Raw genomic sequence first — 27697 nt, 5'->3', positions numbered from 1 at the left:
TCTCTTTTGTGCCTTTAGCAATCTCGTCAAGTCACCACCTTACTCCTTCCTCTGGACGCTGGTCTCCACAGTCACATCCCAGCTTCATTCTGCAACTTGCTTCTCTTGACTTAAATTACTCACTGCTCTCACCTGCCTGTCCTCCTGCCTGCTGCTTCCTCTGGATTACTAGAATACAAGGTTGGAACCCAACTCACTCATTCAACACTCAGACGGCTACCCGCCTCCAGAGCCCCCTGCAAGACTCCTCGTCAGAGATGTCCCTGCCACGCACTCATGTCTCACCATAGTTTATTCTGTGATTTCAATAAAACTTGTGAAATCTTATTTCCGCTCTGTATTGTGTCTGCACTTATATTCACTCCCACGTACCGGTCTCCCGGCCTTGACAGCATGAAGTGTCCGAAGAAATATACCCAGCAGACCCAATTCGGACAGCAATCACTAAGCAGTGATATATAAGCAGTGTCCTAAACCAACAACAACTCTGCCATCCAGAAGACTAGTTACTAGTAACTGCTAGTGCTACTATTAACAGTGCAGCTGCTAACATTTGGTTAATTTGCCACAGTTTGGTGCATCTATTTTTAATTTCTTTTTCCTCTCTTAGCTTTTCAGGCCACACTAAACTATTCTACACTGAAGGTCGGGGAGGTGCCAGTTGCAATAAGTGATTTGATTAGGCAGTACAGCGCCCTTCAAGTAATCCATCAGCCCAAAAGCATCAGCCCTGGTCTATGACATAAACAGCACACAGAACAATAACAGGTTTTTTTACCGTCTATGCTAAGCCAGCTATGTGAGTTTCAATTCAAAAGTGTTTAGAGTTGGTACTCAGCAACAGATACCTTAGCCATGATGTCTGCGTAGGCCATGTAGAGATTATCCTCATCCAGTTTACTGCAAAAACAAACACATTCACAAAAGTTAGCACAATTATAGCTGTATTAAGGAAAATCATTTTGGTGCACCACTGACTGAAATGACATCTTCTCATTTTATAGTTTTTCATTATTTTTATGAATATTTACATGTTTTATATTTTAGATACTTTGAAATATCTACCCTTTGCTTTGATTACTGCTTTGCACACTCTTGGCATTCTCTCTATGAGTTTCATGAGGTCGTCACCAGAAATGGTTTTCCAAAAGTCTTGGGGTTCCCAGAGATGCTGAGCACTTCACTCTGCGCTCCATCTCATCCCAAACCATCTCCATTGGGTTTAGGTCAGGTGACTGTGGAGGCAAGGCTGTCTGGTGCAGCACTCCATCACTCTCCTTCTTGGTCAAACAGCCCTCACACAGACTGGAGGTGTGTTTGGGCTCATTGTGCTGTTGAAGAATAAATGATGGGATGGCATGTGTCTGCAGGATGCTGTGGCAGCCATGCTGGTTCAGTGTGCCTTCAATTTTAAAAAATCCCGGCAATGGTGTCACCACCAAAGCACTCCCACACCATCACCCCTCCTCCTCCATGCTTCACAGTGGGAACCATGCATGTACAGACCATCGTTCACCTTTTCCTCGTCGCACAAAGACACGGTGGGTGGAGCCAAAGATCTCAGATTTGGACTCATCAGACCACAGCACAGATTTCCACTGGTAATGTCCATCCTTGTGTTTCTTGGATCAAACAAATCTCTTCTGCTCGTTGCTTTTCCTTAGTCGTGGTTTCTTAGCAGCTGATTGACCATAAAGGCCTGATTCACACAGTCTCCTCTGAACATGTAGAGATGTGTCTGCTACTGGAGCTCTGTGTGGCATCTATCTGGGCTCTAATCTGAGCTGCTGTTAACTTGTGATTTCTGAGGCTGGTGACTCGGATGAATTAATCCTCAGCAGCAGAGGTGACTCTTGGCCTTCCTTTCCTGGGGCGTCCTCATGTGAGCCAGTTTTGTCATGGCATTTTTTTGTGACTGCACATTCAGAGTTTTAGCAATTTTCCAGACTGACTGATGGGCTGTCGTTTCTCTTTACTTACCGCATTGGTTCTTGCCATATTATAAATTAATGCAGTTGTCAAACAGGGCTGTCAGCTGTGTACCAACCTGACTTCTGCACAACACACCTGATGGTCCCAACCCCATTAAGAAGGCAAGAAACTCCACCAATGAACCCTGACAGGCACACCTGTGAAATGAAACCATTTCAGGTGACGACATCATGAAGCTCTTTGAGATAGCTGTGCTTGAAGCTGTTGTCCTGTGAGCCGACTATCACACAAGCTGTTAACTCTCAGAAACTTGTCCTCTGATTCAGTCGTGTCTTTGGGTCTGCAGACCTCTTCCTGTCACAGTTTGTTTCTCAGTGTGTTTGATGGTGAAGGAAACTGGACTCACTGACTCTTTGACTTTCTTTGTCAGGACAGACCCACATTTTTAAGTGTTATGATGGTCTGTCTCGCTTCCATTGTTAATGGTCTTTTTCTCACCATTTTTGTAGCAACACACTACTTTCTGCAGTACAGTACTATTTAACTGATGCTCACGAGGGTAGGGCACCATAGTGTGTTCAACACTGCTTTATGCAGAAGGAGGGGGTTGGAGGTAGTCCAAGTTGGAACAGCTGTAGGAATTAGTAGCACCGGCTTTCAAGGCTTGATCAACCTCCACTGCTGCAGAACAGCTTTGAATTGTTAACCCATGTTTTTTGGTATAATTCTGAAATGTACATTATTTTTCAGTTTGGGGTAACCTAACCTCTGGCAGCTCACCACTTACCTTTGTACCATTTCAAGCTATTCATTGGACTTTAATGACTTGAACTGCAACAAATAACTAGAAATACTGGGACTTTTAACAGGTAGTGTGTAAAATACACACCATTTTTCTGTTAGGGCTGTTCTGCTGAACAGCTGGATGAGCTGATGCAGGGGATCTATGTGTTTGTGTTTCTGCCCCTCCTCTTCCTCAGATGGCTCCTGTTCACCTGGTTTCTGAAATCAACACACATTCACAAAGTGCTAAAACTCTGCTATACACTGAAGAAATTACCGCATAATTTGCCTTCAAAACAAGTACAAATTCCAGAGTAGGTAGAAGAATTCCACTTGTTTTATTTTTTTTAAATGAAATGAACTTACAGCGAGGTCTTCTATGAGTTTATCTTCAAAGTAGTGCTCCTCTGTCTCGATCCAGGACTTTTCATAGCCCTGCAGGAACAAGTTTACAGCCCGGTGCCTAGTATGAGAGAGATACATGGATGACTAACAACTGTTTATCTACCCATCTTCTGCTGCTTATAAAGGGCTGCACTGTAGGTGCAACATATATCCACAATCTTTCCTCACTAGCCCGAGGTGTGGCTGTAGATGAGGGTGGGAAAATAATAAAGTGCACAATTTTAAATATTTCTTCTTCATTTTACGTGTGTGTGTGTGTGTGTGTGTGTGTGTGTGCGTGTGTGTGTGGTGTGTGTTTGAGAACATACCTTGGCAGGTTATAGAGTGGTGCCATCCTGAAGCAAGCGACCACAGCTCTCTTCCTCTGTTTTGAAAGCAGTTTGTGCCACACAGCCTTCTTACTGCGCTGAGGATGCTCCACCTGAAGACACAAACTGAACCACTCAGTATACTGGATATTTATGTTGGTGTACCTTACCATCTGGAAGCCATATTATCCTGGAGAAGTATGTGGTCAGCTTTAATAAAGACCAATCAGCTAGTTTAAGAGGACCGTGGGGTACCTTAAAGCTATACTCTCTACGTTGGCACAAAAATGCACAAAATCAACTCAAACTTGAATATATAGACCTGCTCCAGGTGGAAGAGGACATGACCAATATCCAGGATTCTCTCCACAGTCTTCTCTGGGTCAGTAGTATCCTCATAGTGGTTTGGGAGGTCTCTGTACAGAGCCATCTGCCAACGAATTGCTGGGTCCTCTGACTTTGTAAGACACACAGAGGAAATGCATGACTCTATTGGCCTATTCACAAGGTTAAGCACCTTTGTGAATATATAAATATATAGTACGAACCAACATCTACCATCTCGTTTACATCTGTCTCGACTTTAACAAAACAAAAGCCAAAACACAGAAACAGCACATGTAAAGCTCATGATTCAGTAGCTTGTATAACTACCTTGCTGGCAATAACTTGAATTGGTTGTTTTTTGTATGACTTTATAAGTCTTTAAATCATTGTGGAAGAATTTTGGCCCACCCTTGTTTATAACGTTGCTTCAGTTGATTTAGGTTTGAAGCCATTCATTTATTCACAGCACTCTTAAGGTCCTGCTACTTTCAGTATTTCAGTCACTCTATAACTTCAGATTCAGTTCTTTTTCCTGCTGGTGTGTTTGGGATCATTGTCCTGTTTCCTGACCCAGTGTGGGTGAAGCTTTAGCTGTCGAGCAGATGGCTTCACATATGACTCTGGAATATACAGTGTATCAAAAATAAATCATACACTTTCAAAAGGCTGTATTTTAAGCTTACACTAAATTTAAAATACATAACTGAATATAAAGTTTTACATACAAAATGTTCGATGTTTATGAATAATCAATGAAATACTTCATCCCATACTTCACTGTAGTCACTGCAGCCACTGCTGTTGTAATGCAATTGTTCCGGGTGAATGGCTGCAGAATTAAAGCACTTTGAAATCGAATGATTCTTTTTGATACAGCCTGTACTCTCCTGTACAGACGAGTTTAGTGATGTTAGTGGGAGAGGGGCTATGTGGAGTGATAGAGTTCCTTCAATCACTTGTTGACAGATTGAATTTCCTATTCTATATCTTTCAGAAAACCTATGATATCACTGTGAAGTAGCCTTATTTATCTTATGGACATAAAGGTTCATCAGTTCATTTAGGTCCTCTTACTCTAGATTTGTGTGAAATTTAAATTGAATCTGAATACTTGACTTTAAATGTTGCGAGTTTGCCCACCGACCATCAAAATCGAATCACTTCATCCTTGTGTCAAAGTAGATGTTTGTGCCAAATTTGAAGAATTTCTCTTAAACCCGTCCTTTGATATTACTTTCACAAGAATAAGATAAACTGACAACAACCTGACACAAAATCTAAGCCCAGAGGCGTAATGTGTAAGTGCACTTTAAGTAACTTGTGTCAGTCACAAGCCTGATTCTATTCTTACCTTTCCTTGTAAATGTAGGTTGTTCCTGATGACCTCTCGAACTTCGTCCTCTGTGTCTTTCTGCAAAAGAATTATTAACTTCGATCAAACAACAGCTATTCTGTGACCTACAAAATGCTATCAAAGATGTCATGAGCAAAAATATTTATTCAGAAATTTAGCCTTCATGTAAAATTGTACTTTTTAGCTGAAAATTTTACAAAGCTAAGGCAGAGTTATTTTGCTGTTACTAAAGGTTTACCTCAGGAATACCAATACTGCAAATAATTTATTGTTATTGTCGTACACCTCACCCCAACCAGTCATGGTAGATACCGCACCTCCCTGAGCTTGGTCCTGTCAAAGGTTTTTCCCTCCCACTGGCACCAAAGCGCTTGTTTAAAGGGGGGTCGTGTGATTGTTGGGGTTTTATCTGTTTTCTTTGTATCATTGTAGGGTCATTACAGTATAAAGCGCCTTTAGGCAGTCACTGTGATTTGACTGCCTAAAGGTGTGACACAGAAACACTTAAATGAATCATATCTATTTTTATAATGAAACAGTTCTTTCTGTAATCTGTTAGCACCACTATGCTACCTGAGTGAAGCGGTTCTTAGCCAGTGCGATAAGCTCTTGTTCTCCTGGAGCACAAATGTTGAGTCCCACGGGCAGCAGGCGCTTTAGAGTAGCAACAATCAAACTTGTCTGCATCGAGTATCGATCACCTTTTCTCTTCATCTTCTTCCTCTCCTGGTCTGAAACTATTCCCTGTGGCAAAGTCAAACATTAATCAGGCATAACTTTACACTGTTAGACCTATTAAATAGTTTTAATTAATGCATTTAATTTAATTGTAAAATAAGGTCACTGGTATGCACTTGTCCTCAAATGTGTCCAGCATCTATGTGTCTGTACCTTTGACATCTTGCACTTGGTGTCAGTGATGAGGAAGGACATGTTGTTAATTTCATTCTGGACCACAAAGTTCTGCTCTTCTCTCTTGAAGTTCTGTAGACAGAAAACAGGACTTTCTTAAATTAAAGCACAGTTGTATTATGTGTTGTACTGTCTTTGAAAAGAAGGCAACTGGACAATATTTTTGGTTTGTAAAGACATTTTACTTCTCACTAAGAGGCTTCTTCAGTTCTAAAAAACTGATGAGAGTCCCAGGTATTTAATACCTATTGGGATTGTGGTCCTGGGGTCAGTGACCCACTGTTAACCATGTGAGTCACCTTGAGTCAAGGTATGAAAAAATTCATGGGTGTGAATACCTTGTTAGACTTGCTCCACCCCCCCGCCATGTGAGCTATGCTTGCAACTTGCAGACAGCAACATTTATATATTTAATTACATGAAGGGCCTTTTCCATCCTTGTTTTCAAGTGAGCTCCTGTCATTGATGACACACTTCCTAATTTATAATGTGACTCTACTGATGTCAGATGCCAGCAGCAGTAATATAGTGCATTATATAGCTTTCTATCCAGTGAATTAGCATAAAAGTAGCTTTGATGGTGTTTTTCCTGGAAACTTTAATAAAAGTATAAAATCACTGCTAAACGCTTTAGTCTAACAATAAGTTGGGTTAAGCTTTTAACTCATTACTCATCTTTTTAGGTAAACTCTCCATCAGTTGTTTTCAAACTGAAGAACACATAGATCACGATTGATGGTGTACAGTTAAGCATCTTTTGTCATTTTTCTCCACCAAACTGGATTTTACAGTCAAGATCTAATTGAAGTGTAGACTGTCAGCTTTAATTCAATGGTTAATCAAATTATTGCAAATTAATACACATTTTTAGGAATTACATCAAATTTGATCCACTAGTCCTAATTTTCAGAGACTCAAAAGTAATGGGACAACTGACTGATACACCGATTTAAGGTAAGGATCACCTGTTTGGATTTCTCAAGTGCATGTAACATCATCCAGCCACTGCTATTGAGGGAGAAACTACAGGAAATGTCAGTAAACATGTCCTCATGGATTACTGAATACCTCACAGACAGGCCACAGTATGTGAGACTGGGCAGTGCTCAGTCTAATATGGTGTTGTGCAGTGCAGGAGCTCTGCAAGGAATGATGCTGCCAGCATTCCTGCTCACCTTGTATACCTCAGACTTTCAGTACAACGCCGGGTCATACAGTCATCATAAATATTTGGATAATTGCTGTTGGCAGGAGGAGGCGCACAGAACACATATATATAATTTGTAGAATCTTGAAGAAATCTTCTACTTCTGATTGTAAGTAATACTAAAGAGATAGTCATTGGCTTCAGAAGGTACAGCTGAGTGTACTGCACTGTACTGCATTTTGTTAGACTGTGCTGTACTATATTGATCCATTATCCATGGTACTGCATTCTATTGTACTGGGCTATACTGCATTGTATAATAGAAAGCACTTTGAGTGCTGAACTGAGTAGAAAGGAACTAAACAAGTATCACACCATTGAAAATAACTATTTATTGTGCTGTAGTGTTTTGCATTGTACTGTACTGTATTTTAGGTTTCATCAAAATGTGCCTGAAGTTTACATGTGATAAATAAGCAAATGAAAAAAGGTATGTTGGCCACTTTAATTGGCCACCTGTTTGGCCACAGTGTCCATGATGCCATCTTTGTCCACCATAGTCAGAAGATCACCTTCATCAAAGTGCACATGGGTAGCTTATCTGCAATCAGTATACTCACCTAAATGTTTCACATTATAACAAACCTCCCGTCCACGATTCAACATGTAGAAAAATAATTCCTCTTACACTTGCATCGACCGTTATGGTTTAAAGCCAAAGCAAAGACTGCTAGCTTAGTTTTCTTCAGTTTCGACAGATTGTGGTAAATGCTTAACTGCAATGTCAATAGATAGATAGCTAGCTGCTCTTCTCTTCTGTTTTAGCTTGAAAATGTAATATTAGTTATTTCAGGTTTAATAAATCAGCGATATAAAGATCAATCCCAGCTGACCCTCTTAGGGACATTTTCAGTTATATGTTTTTATGAGCAGCCCGGTGGTTAGCACTGTTGCCTTCCTATGTTTGCATACTCTGGTTTCCTCCTACAGTACAAAGACATGCAGTTAGTGGGTTTAGGTTACCTGGTGATTCTAAACTTATCACAGGTGTAAATGTGAGTGTGAATGATTGTCTACTCGCTGTGTTAGCCCTGTGTCAGATTGGCGCACTATGGCAGGGGTGTCCATCTCCAGGCCTCGAGGGCCGGTGTCCTGCAGCTTTTAGATGTGTCCTTGATCCAACACAGCTGGTTTATATGGCTAAATGACCTCCTCAACATGTCTTGAAGTTCTCCAGAGTCCCAGCAATGAACTCAGTTGATTCAGGTGTGTTGGCCCAGGGTGATATCTAAAACCCGCAGGACACCGGCCCTCGAGGCCTGGAGGTCCCCAACCCTGCCCTATGGGATGGATAGATATGTTGCAGTAATTTTCTTACGTGAGACTTGGCCCAGAAGATAAAAACCTCAGCCACCATTCGGAACAGCTCCTCTGCCTCTGGATTGGACTCTTTAAGCCATCTGGCCCTGTCAGTATATCAAAACAGTTAGTGACATGCTGAAACCAATCATTCTTTTTCCAAAACTGCAGCTTCGTCTTATGCCGGGCTCACACTGTGCGATTTTTGGCCCATTTTGAGCCGATTTTTGAGTCGTGCGACCGTTTTGGTGATCGGCCCGAGTTTGTCCTTCATCGTGCGTCGTGCATCGTGTAGTGTACGTGGGGTAACGAGAAACGATTAACACCTCACGACCAGCTCCCGATCATCAATCGCTTGGTCGGGAGGATGTTTGAAATCCTCCCGACCGTCGGGAGGGTGTCACTGCAGCTTCTCACACTGCGCACGCGCAAACACAAATGTCAGCGAAAAAGACGGCGCAGCACGGCAGTGCAGCGTGTGATCTGGACACAAGCGATGGAGGCACAACTTGTAGAACTTTGGAAAGCTCACCCGAGCCTTTTCGATGTGGCCTCACAAAATTATCACGACCACAACAACCGTGAAAATAGTTGGATTTACATTGCTGCTCAATCACAGCTGCCTGATCAATGTTTTTCATAAAGTTGATGGTGGTGGTGTGCGTGTCTGTGTGAGTGAAAGACAGAGAGGGAGAGCGAGCGACAGAATTTCTGTTATAACCTTCATTTTATGAACGCACAGTTTGAGCACTCAGGTCGCATCAGAGCATCGGGCCGTATAGTGTGAGACCCTGCATCGTGACCTATGAACTTCTAACCCCTGCGAGTCAATCGTACAGTTTGAGCAGGAGCTGAATCGCGCGACTGAAAAAATCGCACAGTGTGAGCCCGGCATTAGTGACTAAGCTTCTGTATTAGATGGTCTAAATTCACTCCACTCAATGAGCTGAAGGTCACTTGTTCAGTCACAACACTGTACCTGTTGTAGTCAACGAATCGTATGAGGAGAGGGTAGAAGGCGTACAGGTCTCTGACCAGGATAGTAAATTGGTCCATGATGAGGAGCTCTGTCTCTGACATCTCACCCCTCCCCTCTGCCTTGCTATGTTCTTCATCCATCAGCACAACAGCTGCTTTCTAAAGAATACAGTAATAGATTTTTCTATATTAAGCAGCACTGTGTGCTTTAATCTTTGTGACTATTTTATTAAGTAGTAGGAGTGTTTGCATAGGGCACTTTCTCCATTTTAAAAACATACTAATAGATATTTAGTTAAGAAATATATGTAGGTAATTAAATTTCATTTTAAAAAATCAAGAAAGTGTTAGAAAAGACAACAAGCAGTGAATGTGACCTAGTTTTATATTCTGTTAAATGAGTTGCACCACTTCCAGGCAGTATATTATAATAAAGGTGAGACTTACTTTTTTGAGTTTCTCCATCAAGGGCAAGAAGTGGGTCTTTAACAGCTGAGGTTTGGCTTTGCTGATAATTGGCTGGGAGAAGACTTGGGGACATGAACAGAGATGGTGTTAAAACGCAAAATGTGAATGTATGTACATTTGCATACCATATAATGATTAGCAGCAGGCAAAAAGAATTCAACTAACATCAGTTTGAGGATGCTTATGTAAACTGATCCTGAGGAGAGTTTTTATTTATTAACTTTACAAAAAGTGCAGAAAAAAGAAAATGAAAGAAAATGAAACATCCTCTTGCGTGAAATGTAACTTTTGTCTTCCATTGTGTCCTCCTCTTAACACAATTACAAGAACTGCTGTTACTGACTATATTTTCTTTTTAAAAGAGGAAATTGCAAAAAAAATTGCAAAAGACTTAAGGGGTTAACTGGAGAGAATAAGCTCATTTCTTTTAAAATAATTGTTTCCTCCAGTGCTGTAGTGTTTTATCAAACAATTAAATGGCAATGCCCAGCATTTGGAGCACCCTCTAATGAGGTGTGTTTAAAAATGCCTGCACACCTAAAACAATGAACACTTCGCCAAACCTAACTAACCTGCCTCTACAAACCAGATTTCATGTCTGATGTCATATTGTTTTATTTTTGCCTTGTGCATCACTGTGACCTGCAAATATTACGTTCCATTAGCAAATAAACTATCCATCCATCCATCCATCCATCCATCCATCGATCTTCTCCCGGCTACTTGGGGCCAGGTTGCGGGGCAGCAGCCTAAGCAGAGAAGCCCAGACCTCCCTCTCCCCAGCCACCTCCTCCAGCTTGTCCGGGGAAACACAAGGCGTTCCCAGGCCAGCCAAGAGATAAACTCTCTTCATCATGTCCTGGTTCAGCCCCGGGGCCTCCTCTCAGTGGGACATGCCCAGAATACCTCACCAAAGAGGTACCCATCCTTGTCAGATGCACAACCACCTCAACTGTCTCCTTTTATTTCTCCTGTGGAGAAATAGCGGCTCTACTCTGAGCCGCTCCGAAAAGCCTGAGTTCCTCTCTAAGAAAGATGCAAGCCACCCTTCAGACAAAGCTTATTCCCACCACTTGCATCTGCAATCTCGTTCCTTCTAAAATCAAGAGCTTCGCTTTTACGTTTAGCTCTCTTTCTACCATGGTGGACCAATACAGCATCCACGTCCCTGCAGCTGCAGCACAAGTTTCACTGTGATGTTTCATTCTCTTCGCAGAGCTTTAAAATATATCACTCCCCTGAATGAAAAGAAAAGAAAAACAAAAGAAGAGCTACTAGTTTTAGATTTATGTTGCAGTCACTAGTCAGTTTTAACTCCAACATACACTAAATTGCCAAAAGTATTCAATCTTCCCTCCAAGTCATTGAATTCAGGTGTATACCAATCAAGCAGCTAGGCATGCAGACTGCGTCTACAAACACTGGGTCGATCTTAGGAGTTTAATGAAGTCCAGCATCATACTGTGATACTGTTCAACAAGTCCACTCGTGAAATTCTCTCTCTTCAACTCTACCACAAAGTGGCTGGACGTGTAAAGTCACAGTATCAGTCAATCGCTACAGACCTCTAGTCTTCATGTTCAAGAGCATTAAGGAACAGTGCCTAGAGAGCTTCATGGAATGGTTTCCATGGCTGAGCATCTGCATCCCAGTCTCACCAAGCACACTGCAAAGTGTCAGACTAGTATATCACCCATGAACTTTAGAGGAGTGGAGACGTGTTCGCTGGAGTGATGAATCACATCTCTCTGGCAATGCAATTGTTGAGTCTGTACTTGTCTGACTGCACTGTGGCAAGTATAAAGTTTGGTGGAGGGGGAGGATTATATTGTGGGGTTGTTTTTCAATTGGGTTCGGCTGTTAATACTTCAGCATATTGAGACATATTGGACAATTTCATGCTCCCATCTTTGGAGACGGCTCCTGTCCAACGTGACCACACATCAGTGCACAAAACCAGGTTCATAAAAACATGGATGAGCGAGTTTGATGAATCTTGTGAATCAGTGAATTTTATTTTAGTGTTCAACATTAGCGAGTTAACATTTACCAGCCAGCCTCTTCATCCAGGCGCCCTCATCTATTCCCAGGTTGTTGTAGATGATCTTGAGAATGTTTCCCAGCAGAGTATTCATGTATTCAGAGGTCACAGAGGTGCAGCAGTTGTTGGCTTTGTCTGGGTCGCTTTCCGGTCCATGTTCCCACCAGTGAGACATGTAGCTGCACAACATCGGCAAGACCACCTACAGCAGTAGAAACAAGGCAAAAATAATGAGCTTTGCAAAGCTTCACAGTCAGATGGGTTTAATCAGCAATGTCTTTTTTTACCCATCTTCAGCTCTGAAATGTTCACTACAGGACAAATATCCACTTATTTTGGTTCCGTGGACAATTTTTCAATGACATGAAGCAAGGAAAGAATATCAAAGGTGATACTCTAGTTATTAATTATTAGAGAGTTACCTCCATAACATGAGGCATCTGCGTGTACTTCATGCCGGACTCTGCTAGCTCTACAATCTCCTCCAAAGACTTCTCCAAATTGGGGATCAGTGAACAAACCTCCCCAACCTGCCCAGGAAGGCCTAGAGCTGAGAGGCGGAAAGAGAAGTGGACTGAAAACAGATTAAATTCAACATAATGTGATTTGATTTGTGATTTTTGACACTGATGAGTTCTCAGACCACACAGCCATCGTTTAGCTTTGGATTAATGTTTTTTTATTCGAAATACACAACTGGAGAATCTGTTAGTCAGACAAATGTAGGACAGACAGCTGCAAAAGTATTCAAACCACTTTGTGGTACTTCCTGTTATAGTAGGTGTCTCCAAGAGATACAAACATCATGTATATACTGCACACTCCAGTTTTTTCATAGTTTACTAAGACATAAGACACTTCTCGAAACCTTCCTCCCTTTCCTCAATCAACCCAGACATGTTTCATGTAATTTTCTGGTTTTACCAAAGAGTTAACATGTGTAAATCAGAATTAAGAGTGACATGACGGCAGAGTCACAACAAACATTTCTGTTTGTTTCTGAGATGTACAGTAAAAGCTAGTTGGTGCTGTATGTAGTGTAATGTGTATTCATGGTTCCAGTTTTAGTAAAATATAAAGGCTCAAAGAAACATGCAGTCCTGTGACAAAGTACAGCCCTCAGTGCTCGCTGAAATGTCACTCTAAGAAAGTACAGTTACCTCCGGATTTGTATGTTCCATCATTTTCTTCATGTACATGTCTCACCTGCTCTGTCTTTGCTTCCTTTGCTGTTATAGATGGAAAAGCTGTTAAACTTGTTCATGTGAGGCTCAAGAAAGGCAACAGGGAATGCTGCTGCGAAGGCTGCTAAACACTTTCCCATTGCTGGACGTTGTCTGGAAAAGAAACAGAGAGCTCATGATAAGAGTCAAAAACAATTCTTTTTAGGTTATCTAATTATGGTAAAAACAATTTTTTTTCCTTTTCTTTTTTTTGCTTAAGACTGAATAGGGCTGGCTATAAACTGGGACCTGTCAAGTCTGGTGGGCTAGATTAGTTGTTTTGTATATATTGTATATAGATGGCCAAATGAAGCTTTCTGAAGCTCGTATTGAAAAACAGTTCATTACTCTAAGCTTGTCAACACAGTCCTCTTTGGTGACATCTGGTGGCCAAAAATATAGAGCAGCTTGAGTCCACAACTCATAAAGGACGGCTTCATTATGATTCAACTGACAGCTTCTGTTTAATTTCATGTGACAGTTCTGTCTGATATCGAGCTGATATGGTGCTTTGAACATGTGTTTTTTGGGGGGTGAAAAAATTATGTTCGTATGTCTCTCTTAATGATAAATCATTTCTATGAATACACCTTCCTTCTTTAAACATGGAGTGTTCTCTTTATGCTTGTGACTTCTTGATGTTTAAAAATACACTAAAACAGAAACTTATAAGAATATGTTTCTACTGTGAGGTCCCTGCCTCCACCTGATTATGTAATTAACCAGTACACAGGTAGGTTTATATATAATATACTATAACTTCTATAATTATACAGTAAGTATATGTGTTGGAGTCAAGTTGTTAAATGTTGTCATTGTGTTACTTAAATTTGTAAGTGGGCAAGGAAGGCTGTTTATTTGAAGTTGGCTAGGAGACAGGTGAGGAGCATTCAGCTCCAAGAGCCTGGCTCCGACCAGCCTCCCTTGCTAGCAAGTAAAAACCGGTTAAAGCTGTTCGTCTTGCTTCCTTGCTTCGTTAACGGGAATAAGTTTCTAAACCAGCAGGGCCTGTGGAAGCGCAGACCCAACAATATGTATAGTGTATTTCTTATGTACATTTTAGACCTGGGAGCAGAATTGCTGAAGAACTTGTTTTTATTAAGGATTAGGCAGAGGATCCTCACTTCCTGCCTCCAGGAATCCCACCAACGATTCCTTAGAAACCAGTGAATCAAGTACTGAAGCAGTGACCTGCCAAATGAAGTTTCGGACACCACTGATCAACAGCCTCGGCACAGTGTTTCTGAAGGAGTGTGGTGAAGGAGTGAGTGTGAAGGAGTGGCACTGAGGTGCTCTTCTTTCTTCCCTCAGTATTACTATATCTTTGAATTGATAAAGATAGGATGCACTAGAGCACAGAGGCTTCCCTGCTCAGCAACAGATTTTTATGTATCTTCATTAGTTAAAATGAGTATATGGGAATGCAGAGATGTGAAAAATGCTGGAAGTTACAGTCCATCTGAACTGTGTCTTTTGTTTTCTAAATTCCTCTTGTGTGGCCCCTGAGGGAGGATCAGTTTGGCTTGAGAGACCCTGCCTCTGACATCATAGCTCCAGGGTTAATCGGGTGCACAAACCTGTTCACCACAATACTGTGGCGATTCATAGAGAAGCATTATGATACTCTTTATGCGTACAAGCAGATCTCAGTCAATAAACACATTATCCCACAACTATAGTATGACCGACCCTGCTTTGAATTCAACTAATCTAGTTTCCACAAAGTGTTTCAGAACATTATGGTGGAAACAAGATGGCGTCGGTATGTGTGGCTGCTCGTCTGTCACTGCCAAATTTGTTCCTGTTTTTATTATTTCTAACTTGTGTGATCCATGAAAGACACACACACTGCATCTTGTCCTGTCATATGGTCTGCCTGTCACTAACTTGGAGATTTGTGACTGTGCACTCTCAGATACTGTGGCGATTCATAGAGAAGCCCATGTGGTTTTACACATACTGCAGTTAAATCTCAGCTGCTGCTCGGCGCTGTCGGGTTATTAACCCCTCCACTGCCGTGCAGTTTTCTGCTGCTTTTAATCAGCTCGGTGGCCCTTCTAACTTTGTCTCCTCTGACACAGAAGAGCTTAATTCCTGGTTTTATTCTTGGTTGGTTTATGTCTTATTTGTCAGATAGAACCTTCTCTGTCAGCTTACTCAGTTCTGAATCATCTTCTGCTTCCCTGTCATGTGGCGTCCCACAGGGCTCAATTTTAGGGCCACTGCTGTTTTTACTGTATTTATTGCCTCTAGGTTTCATCCTTAGAAGGCATGGGATCTCTTTTCATTGTTTTGCGGATGACTGCCAAATTTATTAGCCACTGAAGCAGAAGGGTGGCATCTCCATACCATTTAACCTCAGTGAGACTTAGTTTTCTCTTGTAATGAAATTAGTTATTTTATTAATTATTTTACTTTTTCTTTTATTTGGCTTGTATTTATTTCTTATGTAATTTTATTATATAGTTCCTATGTACAGCACTTTGTGTCAGCTGTGGTTGTTTTAAAGTGCTTTATAAATAAAGGTAATGATGATGATGATTACGGATGGCTTTCATCAGTCCAGCCATGATCTGATCAGAATACCATTATGACTTATGACTTGTTCTTATCCATGTATCTTAATGCTGCTTAGCCAGCAATGTTCTGTTGAAAACTTCAGGAAAAGTGATGTCTTGATGCATGCTCAATCATCAAGGTAAGGAAATCCCAAAAAGTTGATTCTGCTCATCTGGACGTTTTCAGTGGGAGAAATGTTTCGTCACTTATCCAAGTGACTTCTTCAGTCACTTCTGACTGCAGGTTCCCCTTGTTAGATATTCCCCTTTAGGGATTTCTAAAAGGGGAACAATATCTGCATGACGCACTGTAGAGATGGTGTCTGTCTCTGAATCCAAACTGAGAGCTGGTTCTACCGAAGAGGGGCCCGAAACCTGAACCCTCTGCCTCCCATTCTACTTTTAAATGCTGTAGGAACAACAAGTGAGCCTGCAGTCTGAGAGTTCTAGTTCTATTGGGATGATACTGTGTTATGAGGCCTTTAAAATATGATGGTGCCTGATTATTCAAGACCTTGTATGTGATGAGGAGGACTTTAAAATTGATTTTGGATTTAACAACTGGATTTAATTTAAGAGAAGCCAGTACAGGAGTGGTGTGATAACACTCTCAGCTTTATTAAAAAGGCTCATAAACGCCTGTATTTTCTGAGGAAGCTGAAGGGAGCGGGGCTGAACTCCACCATCCCCAGTTCTGTCTACAGGTGTGTGGTGGAGAGCACAATGACTGCCTGGATTACTGTCTGGCCCTGCAGCTGCACCATAGAGAAGAGAAGCAGACACTGCAGTGAGCGGTTAAGACTGCACACAGGGCTATTGGATGTACCTTCCCACTGAGACATTTACGCCAGCAGATGCAACGACAGAGCAACTTGCATCACGAGACACCGTACTCCGCCCATCCTACACATGGACTGTTTTTCGCCCTCCCTTCAGATCCACCAGTCTGAAGATGAGTTGTTTTCCAGATGATATGAGTCTGATGAACTGTGCCAAACTGCCACACCTCTGAATATACAGTCTACATTCTGCACTTTGAATTGACTTATTGACTCAGCCATTATTACTTAATAGGTCATTTATTTATTTAATAGGTTTTATATTTATTATTAGCAGCACCATAAATCTGCCTCAGCAATGGAGGTGTGGAACGTGGTCCATTCAGACTTAATATCCCAACCACCCTCAGGATGCTGTTGAAGTTCTGCCGGACATAGAAGTTGAAGATGTCACGAAACGGGGCCTCTGCCATACATTCCCAGTGCGTGCTCCTTATCCGTTTGGGCACGCCAGGCCTCTCCAACTTAATCCCCCACCACCATATCCAATTCAGCACCTGGTGGTATCAGCTGACAGATCTGCTCCTGAGTGTCCAAGACATACAGCCACCAATCCTACATCCTACAACCCATATCTCAACCCGAAGGTGCAGGGAAACAATCCGTTCATCAACCATGGAAAACTCCAAAGTGCTGAGTTCTTGTTTTTACCTTACATACTGTATTTATGTTTGCTTGTTTCAATAAATCTCTAAATAATAGGAATATAAATAAAATAAAAACAACAGAAAAGTGCTCAAGACTTTCATAGGACTGTATTTCTTCTTCATTTTACATAATAATTCTTTTTTTGAATATTCCTGAATCAAGCATATTTGATCATTTCCAGGTTTACATGAAACCAGGACAGATTCTCAATGTGGTCTCATTCTTCTGAACTCTACTGTATGCGACGTGAAACACATTTTTACTAAATCTATCACATGTGGACCATGGATGTTTCCTACCTCTCAACATAGATACTTTTGTTGGTTCCCAGAAGGAAGAGGCTGTTAAGGATTCTGTAGCAGGAAACCTGGACATCACCCACTGAGGCAAGAGAGACAAAATTTGTAGGTAAACTGACATCATCGTCCAGATGAAAGGTGAAGTTTTCACTTACAAATGAGGTCTTCTCCAAACATGTTCTGTCCGATGTGTTCAAACAGTGAGGAGAGGACAGGGAGCAGGGCGAAGGTGGTGTAGTTGATGATCTGAGTCGCTCCTCGTGGTTGGTCCCTGCTGTGAGTGAACTGACCGAGCTTCAGGTTCTCCTGAGTCTTCTCCAGATCCTTCGCTGCGCTGTCGAAGTATGACCGTAAAGCCGCCTTCACTGACTCCAGGCCCGTCTTCATCACTGTCCTGATAGAGTTACATTAATATCTTGACAAGAGATGTTCTTTTTTCAAACAGGAAAAAAGCACTTTGAGAAAATATGGGCACATTCAACCAGTCTGATAACTAAGGGGCAATTTTACCAGTATTTGCTAGTAAATATTATTCATTCAACGCTGTCAGGATTTTACTGAGTTTCCAACTAAATAGTGCTGACGATTATTTTTGTGAGAGGCCTCGTTAAACTTTGCTTCTAAAAGTACAAAACATTTAGAGAGGGGAGTCACACAATGAAACACATAATTATCTGAGGTAAGAATTCACTGTGATAGCCGCACATAATGATGATCCTTTATCAGTCTGAATTTTCATGATGTTTCCAGACAGAAACACATCCATCAAACCTGTGCTTATACTTATACTGTGCTATTTCCTTAGATTCTTTTAAATCTTTTTAATCTTGTTATTTCATCCAGCTATAATTTGAAATTATGGGAAATTATCACTTGCATTGAGAACTAAACTTTGTAGTCTAGGCTTACTTATGTAAGAGTTTGTATTTTATGGCATTCATTGACTCGGATTTCTGTCCCACACCTGTTAACTAAACTTTGGTCTCCTGGCTGATACACTAGTTTGTCATTACGTCTCTGCCCTTCAAACGCAGACTTTACCACTGTTTAAAAGAGGACTGCTATCTCTTGACAGCTAATATTGCAGCTTATATTAACGACTACCACACTCAGTGTAGTTCATACTGCTTTGGGATAAAGTCACTGGTACTTATTTTGCAAAATCTGCGTTGATTCATGTTAATTTTTCTGTATTTGTTCTTTTGCTTTATTCATTTATGTTTTTCCATAGAAAGCTGAAAGCATTCCCGTCATTCATCGTTATGAGGTCACAACTGATCACATTTTTACCTGGCATCCAGGCTTTGTCCCAGTATCTGCAGACAGTTGACAATGGAAGTGGCATTGTTCCCTGGTGAGCAGAGAGAATTAGCTGTGAAACTGCAAACTCACATCACGGAGCACAAAGTATTTAGGCTTCACACAGTATCTGTCTTGAATGTGAAATGTTTAGCACAAAACCACACTTACACAACAACTGTTATGTTATGTTGAGGAAAATGATGTTCCTTGGAAAAACAATAAATAAACAATTATAAAATAAAGTTTATGTGAAGTGGAAATGTTACACTTACTACTTTTACCCTGTCATCAGTGGCTGATAGCAAAAGCCATTAAATATCAGCATAATTGATATTCTAACAGCTTTTGCTTTACATGCAACTAATAATTATCTTTCATTTTTGACAATATGTTTCTTTCCTAAAGTGCCCATTTTTGAGTCTGAAGAAGTGGAACATCTTTTTCCTGTGAGGACACAGTGATGAGGATTTATACACCCACAATACCATGCATGCACACACACTTAGGGATGCCACGACAACTCATACTTTGCTACCAAGTCACTGGTAGAAAAACTAGACAGTATTGGTATTTTGCATTGGAGGAAAGAAAAGTCTGTTCAGTCTGTCACTGTATGTGTGAGTGGTATCATATTTATCATATATCAAAAGTATACAGGCTAAAACTTTCTGGTATCGTGACATCCCTGCAGACACCTGCACCAATTACAAGTTAGCTTATTAAGCTCCCGTCTGATATATTCCAGGAGGAACGTAGAAGTGCCATGTATCAAAATACAGTCAGTCAGAAAAATGTTTCCATAGGACTCCATGCAGTCCTGTATAAAACTGAGTACACAAGTAATAATTCAACAGGAATTAACAGGGAAAGTAGTAGCCAGATGTCCTTCAAATGCACTTCAATTATTGCCAATTAGCAAATGTGACCCTTTTTTTGCAGTTTGCTCATCTGGATCACTGATGTGTTAACATCAGGCCATAATCTTCCCAGGAGTGGGCATGCCAGAAAATGCACCTTAAAGTCAGACTGTACAATGCTCAGAGGAATTGCTGAAAAGTCATAAGCTACAACTCAGACTGATCATCTCAGTTAGCATGTTAAATATTACCTTTCATGACAGCACAGTTAGAAATAGATTGAACAAGGAGTAAGCCTCCTCTCTTTAAAGAGACCATGACAACATGTTTTAGGTTTAGGTAAAGTTCAGTCTGAACAAAGAATACAAAGAACAAAGACGTCACAAGACTTCTGGGATTGGTGATGGGCGTGTATTGCAGCCACAGGAGCTGGGCACCTCGCAGTCACTGAACTGACAATGAACCTCTCTGCATATCTAAGTATTCTGGACTCATATGTGAAGCCTTTGGTCTGACTGCTAAAGCTTGGCCCAAAAATACAACAGAATTGCTGAAAAGAAAATAATCAAGATGCCAAACATGAACCCAACTGAAATCCTGTGGCAAGATCTTGAGACAGCTGTTCATGAATAAATACCTGCAAATCTTAAAGAACTGACACAACATTGTAAAGGAGACAGGGCCAGAACTCTTTCACAACAACATAAGAGACTGAAAAACTCATATAGAAAACCAAAACTACAGCAATGCTGCTAAAGGTGTTTTTCCAGTTAACTGAATCATGGGGTGTACTTAGTTTTTCACAAGGCTGCATAGTGAAAATAAACTCTTGCAAATGTTTCCACTATTCAAAAAGTCTAAATGTGTTGGTAACATGCCAGGATAAACCACAACGTGCCATCAAAAACAGGGAAACAGACAGCAAGCTAATAAACACAGTTGCAGTTTTCCATCTTTTAAGAAAATTGGCTTAAAAATCAAATATTTTATCTTTAGGGAGTTAACTCGAATGTTTACACTGTCCTTACCAAACAAGGATATCCTATGTCTGACAAGAACTCCCAGTTTGCAGAAAAGACTGAAAAGATTTAATGGAAGATGAGAAGAAGAGGCAGAATGGAAGAGGAGGAAGACAAAAGAGGAAGACAAAAGTGTGAGGCAATCAAATGAGAGGAACAGAGGAAAGAGCCCATAGGACCAGACATTCAATATTTAGGCAATAAGACATTCTCAAGTTTTATTCCTTTCAACAATGTGCCTGACTTTTTACTGTTGTTGTAATGCTGGCCACGCTCACCTGGTCACCATTTCCTTCTCCTTGTTAGAGGCATGGCCACCACTGCTGATGGGATGGATGGCCGTGGACAAGAAGTACAGCCTGTGGTTTTTAAAGTACTGATCCACCAACGGCAGGACGACCTGGGAGTGAGACATGAAGCCTCAGAGCTTGTCGATCATATTGATTTCAGTCTTCAGAAACTTTTTGGGTCAGTTTTAATAAAATACATAACTTTCTATTAGGGCTGGGCGATATGGCCTAAAATTCATATCGCGATATAATTTGAAGCATGTACGATAACGATATATATCACGATATATTCTTTTCTTCTGTATAACATATTTTCCAAACTATAAGGCACACTTAAAATCCTTTAATTTTCTCAAAAATCGAGAGTGTGCCTTATGTATGAATTCTGGTTGTGCTCACTGACCTTGAACCGATTTTGGCGTGTAGAAATCTGTTAAAAAATGTTTTAGTACAACTTTGGTAAGCCTGCTGATGGACTGCTTGATGGAATGTCAGAGCATTACGGCTGCCGTAGTGAGGAGTAATCTGGGTCCAAAACTCCGTCCCCTTCAGGTCCCAAAGTCAAACGAACACTGAGAGTTAAAAACAGTCTAAATTCTTTCATCTTTAATTAAATCATCAGCGTTGCTGCTTTATCGGGTGTAACAATTAAGTTTAACATCCATGCATCCGTGAAAACAGAATTTATTAAATTTAACGGAGTTAGAAGTTAACAGGAAGTTAGCTCGCTAGTTTACACCTAAACATTTCATACCATGTTCTGACAGAGATTTTTGAAACTAATTAAAACATACAGCTCTGCTACCACTTCCAACATAAGTGAAGACAGAAAACTAAACAGCAGTGGCGTTTGCAGGGTTACCGAAGTTGGACTACCTGGTATATAATGTTGTGCTACGTGATTGCTAGCGACACAGCTATGTTAGCATAACATTAGCACAGTGAAGCTGGAGGATGAACGGCAACTTTTTTTCCACTCGATAAAAGTTAACGTGAGGGATTCTGGTGGTCAGGGACAAATGCAATCGCATAGCAGGATGGTATACACGGGCCAAACTTCAGTCAGGAGAACATAATTTACTGATGATAATGCTTGTAGCCACTGTGATACTTTCTACCAAAACAGGCGCAGCTTGATGACATCATCAACACGCGATATCGCGATATAGTCAAAATCTCTATCGTTGGCCAAATCTATATCGTTTCTATCGTATATCGTTTATATTACCCACCCCTACTTTCTATACACGGAACACTTTGAGCATTATCGGGTGCCAAATTAAGTGGAGATATCATCTGAACTTCAGGAGCGGGACCACTCCGCCTTCACGCCCCCTCTGGCCTCAGGCTATAAAAACCCCCCTTCTCCAATACCTGCTGTTCTCATTTTCATGCCCCACCCTGCCCCCCTTTTCTTTTCTTTCCTCTCCTCTCCTCTTCTCCTCTCCTCTCTTCCTTTCCTCCATTTATTTTTCGTTAGTACATGGGGATCTGCCCGGCCCGAGAGCCGTCGCCCTTCCCCTTCAAGGCCTTCCCCAAACCGCAGCACTATTCACACTTCCTCATCCCTCATCGCCCATCGTTACCAAGGATGTGGTCCCTGCTAGTGAAATATTCTTTTTTAGAGTTAATTATTAGCACACTTTTCAGTAAATTACCTGCCACAAATTTAGTAACTCGTGATTTTTATGTTCGTTGCTCTTCCCCTAAAATTCTGCACTACAGATGCAACGAGGACATCATCAAAAACTGTGTCCATGCCTTCACTGTCCTGTCACTGTGCCTCTTTAGCTAACCATTATAGAGGATTTTGAACAGGCACAAACCAGGAAAAGCCTGAAATTTACACATTTTGCTTTGAGGTATGTGGAACGCACAGAGTCAGTCAAATGCTTATTCTGCTCTGTGTCAATTTGGAAGAAGAAATCATAATTATTTGCAGTTTTAGTCAAGCTGATAACTTCATTTTGAATTCTGCTGATTACAAAAAACTAAATCTAATATATAAACTTGATAAAACAAAACAACAAAAATAAGTCAAAAAATGTGTAGCAAAAAAAAAGTTTCATCACCTTTCCAAAGAACTTGATCTGCTGCTCATGAGGAATCTTCTCTCCCTTTGGTCGTGTTCCCACATCTACAACAGACAATACAGTGAGTATGGGCTGATGAAGTTAAGTTGTGGAAAATATAAAAACATAATTGTTTTATGCAAACAGTTCACTAAATAATAATATTTTTCTTATTTTTTTACATTTGCATTATCTTGCATAGTATTTGAAATTCCTCTGAGCCATAGAAAAAGGCTCAACTCTACTGTGCGAGCTGCCACAGCTGTGTAGCCATGAGCTTGAAATCTGAGGGACTAACAGGACTCGACTGGTATTTAAGTTGTTCTTTTCTATGCTTACTTTACTTACACATGAACACATTCATTAAGTGCTATCCTTACTACACTTTAACCCTTTTCTGTAGCACACACATGCAAACTGATGGGTGGATTTGGGGTTCAGTATTAGGGACACTTTAAAATAAGAACTGGAGGAGAGAAGTAGACAAGCCGCTCTACCTCTGAGCCACACAGAGGTGTTTCTAGAATTTTTACCACTGGGTCGCACAAGGAGTCCAATGAACAGTCAGGTAACAGGGCACAAGAGAAATCTGAGAATTCTATAATCATGTTATGAATTAAATTCAGAAATGAACACTAAACCAATTTCTTCAACTGGTTCAGCAGGTTTAGTTCACAGTCCAGTGGTGCCTCATCCACACAACCTCACTACCTTCTGTGATTTTGCCTTTCTACCATTCTTCCCTCCAAGTGAACTCTGAAGATCTGATCCCCACACATCTGACAAACATCCCCAGCTTGACTGTGACTTCTTTTGGACAACAGCTTGAGAAACTACACCAAACAATGTACTGATGCATGTGCAATCATCCATGTAAAGTTTATTTTTTTCATCTGGACGTTTTCAGAGGGAGAAAAATTCCATCCAAGTGACTTCGTCAGGTTCAACTTACTGCAGGTTTCCCAACCTTTTAAACAGTAGATTTGCATAATGACTGACACTAGCACCACTGACTAACAATGGGTTGTGAGGTCAGTTTCATGGTCATTAATATGCAAATGATCAATGACCATGAGTACCATTCACTGAGAGTTGGAGAATGGCTGCAATCACAGCATTGTAAGATGGTGACAGATGTACCCTTAGGCTTCCTCCTAGATTCAGAGATGGTCTTTCCTTTTTGTAAATGGCCTCCTCGACCTCCCTGGAGGAACACTGGTTTGGGCAGGGCAGATAAACCAATGGTCTCGTATAAGGTTACGTCTCTCTTTAGTTGTGTTCCAGCCACTGAAGCAGTGGAGGTAGTTTGTAAGAGATTGACCCCAACCTCAGCAACAGGGTCACTCTCAGCACCAACCAAGTGTGTTTGCTTTTGGAACTGTGTCTTCATTCCACCCATTTCATATGCAAGAGTCAGTACTACAGGCAGAAACATGGGTGTGCCATGGGTTCCCCTGTTTCACCTGTTGTGACCAACTTTTATATGGAAGAAGTGGAAAAGAGGGCTTTGCTATCCTACCCTGGAACACCACCAAGTCATTGGTTAAGGTCTGTGGATGACACCTGGGTGAAAATCAAATCTCAGGATGTACCACAGTCCACTCAAGTTCACCAGGGAGGATATGAACAGTGGCAGGTTAGCCTTCTTAGACTGTGAGATTTCCATCAGTAATGGGGGACATTTAAAAGCTGACGTGTACCGTAAACCTACACATACGGATCAGTATTTAAAATTTGACTCTCATCATCCACTGGAGCACAAACTGGGCGTCATCAGGACGCTACAACACAGAGCGAACACCATTCCCACTGACACAGCGGCCAGGGAGGCAGAAGAACATCAAGAAGGCCCTGAGTAAATGTGGTTATCCCAGCTGGGAAAGAACTTGCTCCAGTTGATCCAGGAGAGAAGGACAACTGCTGCCTAAGGCGAAAACCTTTAGTGAGTCCTCAGGTGTCAGGAGTATCGGAACAGCTGAGATGCATTTTTTCTAAACACAGACTCTCTGTGGCTTTTAAATCCCAACAGACGCTGCACCAAAAATTGTTCCACCCCAAAGATCGGGTCCCCCGACACAAACAGAGTAACATAGTGCACGCTGTTAAGTGCCAGGAGGATTGCCGGGGAAACAAAACAACCTCTGGATAAGCAGATGGTACAACACAGAAGAGCTAACTCGTCAGGCCAGCACTCTGCAGTCTATTTACACCTACAGGCCAGTGGACACTCTTTCTATGATGAGGATGTACACATCCTGGACAGGGAGGAAAAATAAAGAGAAATTTTCAGCATACCACCGTCTTGTCATGTCCACTGTCTTATAGATTACTTACTACCTTACAAACAGGTTGCAACTCTGTCTGCATACAAAACCCAGCCCAACATCTAACCAGGTAAAAACTCCAAATAAAAAAGTGTCATATTGCTATATCAGTGCTATAACAACACCATGCCTTCACGTTTCCTAGTGTGAAAAACAAAAGAGAAAAACCTGGGAATGTCTCAGAGCAAGACCCCAAGACTGTTTTAGCCTCCAGTGACAATTTAGTATCTAAAAAGAGAGCTACTTCCACAACCTTCATCAAAGCATTGTACTTGGCAAAATATGCAAAAAACGTTCCTGCTAAAAGAGGAAACGACAAACTTGTTTCACCGAATGAGGCAAAAGTATCATGGTTGTTGTATCATGGACAACAACCAGGTTGGTGATGTAAACAAGTGGCTCTTACAGGCATGAGAAGATTCTTACCAAACTCCATCATGTGTTGGTGTGCCTGGTCCACATAGGTGATGATCTGCTGGAGAAAGGTGTAGGCAAATTGTTTCTCTATGGCAGGAGTGTCTAGCTCCTGTGACTGCACACCTCTGGAATCAGCACAAAGGATATTCTCCTTTTATTTGCATTTCTCAACTTTGTTTTAAATGTGTTGTACACTGCCTTTGTTAAGTTAAATCAAATCCACACTGCAGCGCTGGACTATACACACTAATGTTGTATTTTCTGAGTTAGACGTTTTAGAAAAATTGAACTTTTATGGATTTGACCTTCTAATCTGAAAACAAACGCCAAAGACAAACTGTTATGCACCCATGCATGTTAAAAATGTCAGATATAGTTGGACCAACCTGGACACAATGTAACCATTGATTTGGAGGAACTTAAGGATATCTTGTGCTTTTTCTCTGTCTTTGGATTTTTCTTTGGCAGTCAATGTGTCGTAAGGAACCATCAGTGGGTGGTTTCCTCCACCTGGAACAGAGCAGCAGGGTGGAGAAGAAAGACAACAGGCTGTGGCAACACTATGTGACATCTTAACATCTACCAGGCGACTGGTGGTCCATCACAATTTTGAGACCGAATTTTCATCTATTCAAAACACCAAAATGGACAAGCTTCTAACAGAAAAACTGCCAAAATGATTGTATGGCACTTCAGTTAATATGCAACAAAAATCAAAGGGTTGGGTAAAGTTGCTATAACAGCAACTGTAAAGCAGACGTATAGGGAAATGGTATTGATCTTCTAAATACCGCTTCGCAGAATTCCATCTGATTTATTTTTACAGGCTATGCATAAAAAAGAAGTCAAGCTTTCTGTGTTATCTGTTTGTGATGGCAGAGAAACGAGGAAAACCCTGTTTGTGTGTTTGCTGTGTGAGATTTACCTCTGGCTTCCAGCTCCAGTTTCTTTTTCCTGGCCCAGATATTATGATAATTCTCTGCAAGCAGCTCTGCCATTGACTGGAGAAGTAAATGTTTGACATGTGACTCTTTTACACTGCGCTGATCTGGTCATGGTGTGATCTGTCATCCCTGCTGGACAACATCTCCCACCCCATGCATGAGACTGTGACAGCACTGAGCAGCTCCTTCAGTGGGAGACTGCGGCACCCACGGTGTGGGACGGAGAGATTTCGCAGGTCTTTCCTCCCCACTGCTGTCAGACTCCACAACAAAGACTTTAACTGATCATACACACACATCCACACATGTGCAATAACACAAATGTGCAATAATCTTTCTGGCACCGTTGTATTTTTCACTCAGTTGTATATAGCATTTGTATTCTATTTTTATCCTATTGTATATTTTATTCTATTTTATTCTACTGTATATAGTATTATATTTTTATTCTATTCTGTACAGTTGTGTACTGTATTTATTCTTATTTTATTTTATTCTAATTGTCCTTCATAACTTTTGCACTGTCCACTTCCTGCTGTGACAAAACAAATTTCCCACGTGTGGGACTAATAAAGGTCATCTTATCTTATCTTATCAATTCATCCATCAATCAATCTGCATTATCAGCTCCCAATCTGGCTTTGCATGCATTGTGTTCTTGTGAATAATTTACCTGCAAGTCTCTGGACAATGTCACATTACTCATATCAGTGGGTCTTGGACTGAAAGCTGAAGCTCCTTCAAAAGAAAGCTGTTGGAGATTGAACACACAGCATTATATATGATGTCACCTTTCCCTCTGATCCATAATGAGTACCTCGGGAACAAATGTAAGAATAGCTGGTGTTCATATACACCTGACTGGCCTGTGATATCCTTCTGGGCTTGTTG

The 27697-nt window shown here is 41.1% G+C and overlaps 1 protein-coding gene across 1 annotated transcript; it reads right to left on the bottom strand.

Annotated features, from left to right (window-relative positions):
- Window positions 1-794: 794 nt before the first annotated feature.
- Window positions 795-27697, bottom strand: LOC134633021 (ryanodine receptor 2-like). The gene is made up of 25 exons (XM_063481884.1): window positions 27664-27697; window positions 27480-27557; window positions 26788-26863; window positions 26249-26372; window positions 25872-25987; window positions 23122-23186; window positions 21038-21159; window positions 20769-20818; window positions 18872-18932; window positions 17737-17975; window positions 17582-17663; window positions 13221-13351; window positions 12437-12564; window positions 12024-12216; window positions 9953-10035; window positions 9507-9664; window positions 8547-8634; window positions 6001-6093; window positions 5683-5853; window positions 5107-5166; window positions 3751-3885; window positions 3429-3541; window positions 3082-3178; window positions 2822-2934; window positions 795-900 (listed from the first exon to the last, which is right to left on the bottom strand). Exons 2-25 carry the CDS (start codon window positions 27510-27512, stop codon window positions 822-824), a joined length of 2610 nt encoding a protein of 869 aa, XP_063337954.1. The 5' UTR covers window positions 27513-27557; window positions 27664-27697; the 3' UTR covers window positions 795-821.

This window comes from Pelmatolapia mariae, linkage group LG8 (assembly GCF_036321145.2).
Source record: "Pelmatolapia mariae isolate MD_Pm_ZW linkage group LG8, Pm_UMD_F_2, whole genome shotgun sequence".
Classification (NCBI taxonomy): Eukaryota; Metazoa; Chordata; class Actinopteri; order Cichliformes; family Cichlidae; genus Pelmatolapia; species Pelmatolapia mariae.
This window is presented reverse-complemented; position numbering and strand designations above follow the sequence as displayed.